This window comes from Lolium rigidum, chromosome 5 (genome assembly GCF_022539505.1).
Source record: "Lolium rigidum isolate FL_2022 chromosome 5, APGP_CSIRO_Lrig_0.1, whole genome shotgun sequence".
Taxonomy (NCBI): Eukaryota; Viridiplantae; Streptophyta; class Magnoliopsida; order Poales; family Poaceae; genus Lolium; species Lolium rigidum.
The window spans coordinates 127,116,020-127,120,329 of record NC_061512.1 but is presented as its reverse complement, the minus strand read 5'-3'; the positions used below and the strand labels follow the sequence as shown (position 1 = coordinate 127,120,329).

At 48.5% G+C, this 4,310-nt stretch overlaps 1 protein-coding gene across 1 annotated transcript; it reads right to left on the bottom strand.

Annotated features, from left to right (window-relative positions):
• Nucleotides 1-1,930: 1,930 nt before the first annotated feature.
• LOC124653144 (2'-deoxymugineic-acid 2'-dioxygenase-like) lies at nt 1,931-3,619 on the bottom strand. Its single transcript, XM_047192207.1, has 4 exons — nt 3,373-3,619; nt 3,005-3,255; nt 2,464-2,785; nt 1,931-2,346 (listed from the first exon to the last, which is right to left on the bottom strand). The coding sequence occupies exons 1-4, from the start codon at nt 3,496-3,498 to the stop codon at nt 2,074-2,076; spliced, it is 972 nt and encodes a 323-aa protein (XP_047048163.1). The 5' UTR covers nt 3,499-3,619; the 3' UTR covers nt 1,931-2,073.
• Nucleotides 3,620-4,310: the final 691 nt, after the last annotated feature.

Sequence of the window (4,310 nt, the reverse complement as noted above, 5' to 3'; positions counted from 1 at the left end):
CCCCTTGACCTGCCCTTCCGCCTACTTAAAGTCTTCGTCGCGAAACCCCCGATACCGAGAGCCACGATACGGAAAACCTTCCGGAGACGCCGCCGCCGCCAATCCCATCTCGGGGGATTCAGGAGATCGCCTCCGGCACCCCGCCGGAGAGGGGAATCATCTCCCGGAGGTCTCTTCATCGCCATGATCGCCTCCGGATCGATGTGTGAGTAGTCCACCCCTGGACTATGGGTCCATAGCAGTAGCTAGATGGTTGTCTTCTCCTCATTGTGCTATCATGTTAGATCTTGTGAGCTGCCTATCATGATCAAGATCATCTATTTGTAATGCTACATGTTGTGTTTGTTGGGATCCGATGAATATTGAATACTATGTCAAGTTGATTATCAATCTATCATATATGTTATTTATGTTCTTGCATGCTCTCCGTTGCTAGTAGAGGCTCTGGCCAAGTTGATAATTGTGACTCCAAGAGGGAGTATTTATGCTCGATAGTGGGTTCATGCCTCCATTAAATCTGGGACGATGACGGAAAGTTCTAAGGTTGTGGATGTGCTGTTGCCACTAGGGATAAAACATCGATGCTTTGTCTAAGGATATTTGTGTTGATTACGTTACGCACCATACTTAATGCAATTATCTGTTGTTTGCAACTTAATACTGGAGGGGGTTCGGATGATAACCTGAAAGTGGACTTTTTAGGCATAGATGCATGCTGGATAGCGGTCTATGTACTTTGTCGTAATGCCCTGATTAAATCTCATATTACTCATCATGATATATGTATGTGCATTGTTATGCCTTCTTTATTTGTCAATTGCCCAACTGTAATTTGTTCACCCAACATCTGTTTATCTTATGGGAGAGACACCACTAGTGAACTGTGGACCCCGGTCCTATTCTTTACATCTGAAATACAATCTACTGCAATTGTTCTTTACTGTTCTTCGCAAATAATTATCATCTTCCACACAATACGTTTAATCCTTTGTTTACAGCAAGCCGGTGAGATTGACAACCTCACTGTTACGTTGGGGCAAAGTACTTTGATTGTGTTGTGCAGGTTCCACGTTGGCGCCGGAATCCCTGGTGTTGCGCCGCACTACACTCCGCCGCCATCAACCTTCAACGTGCTTCTTGGCTCCTACTGGTTCGATAAACATTGGTTTCTTATTGAGGGAAACTTGTTGCTGTGCGCATCACACCTTCCTCTTGGGGTTCCAAACGGACGTATCAACTACACGCATCACCCATCTAGCCCAGGGTGAGTTTGGTTCAGTTGAAAAGCGATGAACTAACTTCGTCAATAAGCAATCATTTTGAATACCCAGGTTCTTGATACCTAGCCCCCCTTCTTCAAAACTTCTGCAAACATAGTCCCAAGCCACCAAACAATCACTGCCTTTAACCGTGCTTTTTCCTTTCCAGAAGAAGGCTCTTCTCAGCCTATCCAGCTCATCAATCACCCATTGCGGAAGCTTAATACAAGACATAAGATAAGCTGGTAGCGCGGTCAAAACTGATTTAGTAAGCGTCAATCTTCCTCCATGGGTAATAAAGTCAAGTGAGAAGCCCAATCTTTTTTCCACCGAAGAGATGTACGGGAGAAAAACCTCCTTGGGTAGCTTTGAGTCAGAGAGCGGAAGCCCCAGATAGGTTTGTGGGAAAGAGGCCACATCACAATTGAGCACCGCAGCAATATCTTCACCTTCTTGATCGGTAAGGTTTATTGGTACAAAAGTGGATTTTGCGAAATTGATCCTGAGTCCAGTAGTCCTTTCAAAGTCATTTAAAATATCCTTTAGCACTTTTGCTTGTCCTAACTAAATTGAAATCTATGTTTATTTCAAAATCCATATGTCTTTACCCTAGGAAAATCCCCTACGGTGTAATTAATTTGTATATAATGATAACAGTTCACAAATCAAAATAAGCCAGCTATCACATGACAATTGACATATTTTAATACATCCCTTATTCTGGTTTGTTATTGCATCAAGTCATCACACAAAACTTGGAAATTGAATGGGGATAATTTCGAATCAAAATGGGCAGTCGGCATCCTTGTTTTGCCTATGTCTCTGTGCTCAGTGATTCCTCAATTTTCTTGAGGTCGGTGGTTTTGACGCTGGATAACCCATGTTTGGCGATGCTGTGGATGCGGTTGAAGTCGCCGTAAGTGACGGCGTGGTAGCGCGGCGGGTTCTCCTCACCCAGGAACTCCTCGGCGGGGGTGATGAGGCAGTCTTTGGTCGGCGTGATGAAGGTCCCCACCGACGTGCGCGCCATCGTCGTGTTGGTCACCACACGGTGCTCTATGCTCTTGAGCATGCCGTTGGTGACGACCTGGAACGGCAGACGAATGAATCACGAGGATGGGTGAACAATATCAGGCATTCAACCTCGAAAGAAAAAACAATATCAGGCAACCAGTTCGATCTAGACGATAGATTAATTAGTTACCTCGAGCGGGAGTCCAAAGTTGACGATGAAGGCGTTGGGCAATGGCTGGACGTCGATCCATTGGCCGTTGTGGGAGAACTGTAGGCCGGGGACGGTGCTGGGGAGGAGGAGGCTCAGCAGGTTGCGGTCGCAGTGGGGCGGCAGGCCAATCATGGTGCTCGGGTCCGGGCACGCAGGGTAGTGGTTGAGGGTGACGACCACGTCGGCGCCGCCGAGGTTGCCGTCGAAGTAGTCGGGCCGGAGACCCATGCCCTGGCAGAGCAGCCGCAGCAGCTCCATGCCCATGTCTCTCGTCAGAACGGTGAACGTCTCGATGACCTCCCTGCAATTTAATTAGCTTCAGAGTCAACGCCAAACCATATCGCTCTCAGATATTCTCTCTCTCTCCAGTTCTCCGAAATCAAATCTCTGGAAGTGCCAAAATGGTAGCTCTGCTAGCAAATTAAGATCATTCTCTAGTCTGTCGTGCAGTGAACAAAGAAAGATCGCTCTCTCCGATACTGAACAAACCAAAACTGTGGAGTGGACCGTGATGCTTTACCGGAGGTTTTGTGGCTTGTCGGGCCAGTTGTTCTTGCTGTCGCCGACCGGGATGGAGCAGCCGAGGCGGAGGCAGTCCATCCAGTACTTATTGCCGCCCGTCTGGTAGGTGCTGCCGGAGAAGTACCGGTTGGTCTTCTTGTTGTCCTCCGAGTAGAACGCCGCCTTGTCCTCCGCCGGCAGGGCAAAGAACTCGCGGCACGCCGCCTCCATGTCCCGCATCGCCTGCTCGGTCACGCCGTGGTTGATCACCTGCTCAATTTATTCATTTGACGCTTAAACCTTCTGATAGCGTGGCGCCGTGGCGGGTAAAACAATCATGACAAAACCATGATAGAAGATGCAAGCGAGGATGTTTGGTCGACTTGCCTGGAAGAAGCCGATGTTCTTGCCGGCGTCGAGGATGGCGCGGCTGACCTGGTCGCGGTCGAGGGAGAGGTCGATGACGGGCAGGGAGACGACGCCTTCCGGGATCGATTCGTGCAGATCCCCCATGGCACAATCTTGAGGATACGATCGGCCCGGAGTGCAGAGGGAGCAAGAAGCAGAGGAGAGGGCTGAGCTATAGTTCGATGGTGTTGTTCGCACTGATGGTGTGAGAGTTTCATGGGCAGGGGTGTGGACCGTGCAGCAGGAGAGCTTCAATACGTCAAGTCAAGCATCTTCACGTTTCTATCGCCACACGCTCATGTCCCCGCCTTTCACTGTTTGTTTTTTCTTCCAGCTGCCTTTCACTGTTTGTTTTTTCTTCCAGCTGCCTTTCACTGTTTGTTTTTTCTATGGCTAGCCTTAAATACCCGACGCATGACTAGGCAAGTATCGAATCTGGTAGCGCAATCAGGCAAGTACAAGCAAGTGGCAGGATCATGCGTCTAGCCGAAGTAGGTGATGCTTGTGGTTTTCTCCCTTTTATGGAGCTGGTCTAGGTTTCAGATCAGAGCTCTTCTAACTTTTGTTTCACTTCCTTCTATTCATAATAAGTGTCGTGATTTAGTTCAAACTTAAACCAAATTCAGATATTTCTTATAGATATGAGCAAGTTTTTTGTTTTTTGTCGTGCTTTTGTGTTGTTATTGTAAAATCTGAACTTGATCACTACTCCCGTACTACACCCTCCATTTCACGCCATTTCACATTTTGGTTGTTAGTAGACCGCCCAAAGCCCCCCGTGTCACCATCCACCAGCGACACGAGGGAAATCCTAGCCGCCGCCACTATAGAGCCCATTTCCCCTCCCATCGTTGCATCTCCGTCGCCTGAGGGATTGCCGGCGAAGCCTCCATGCATCCCAATGAAGGTGACGGCGG

Excerpts from the sequence above, each read along its gene's own strand:
- LOC124653144 (XM_047192207.1), bottom strand. The coding sequence starts at position 3,498 with ATGGGGGATCTGCACGAATCGATCCCGGAAGGCGTCGTCTCCCTGCCC. Across the intron at positions 3,256-3,372 it reads AGAACATCGGCTTCTTCCAG|GTGATCAACCACGGCGTGAC; the intron begins GCAAGTCGACCA and ends TAAATTGAGCAG. Across the intron at positions 2,347-2,463 it reads ACTTTGGACTCCCGCTCGAG|GTCGTCACCAACGGCATGCT; the intron begins GTAACTAATTAA and ends CTGCCGTTCCAG.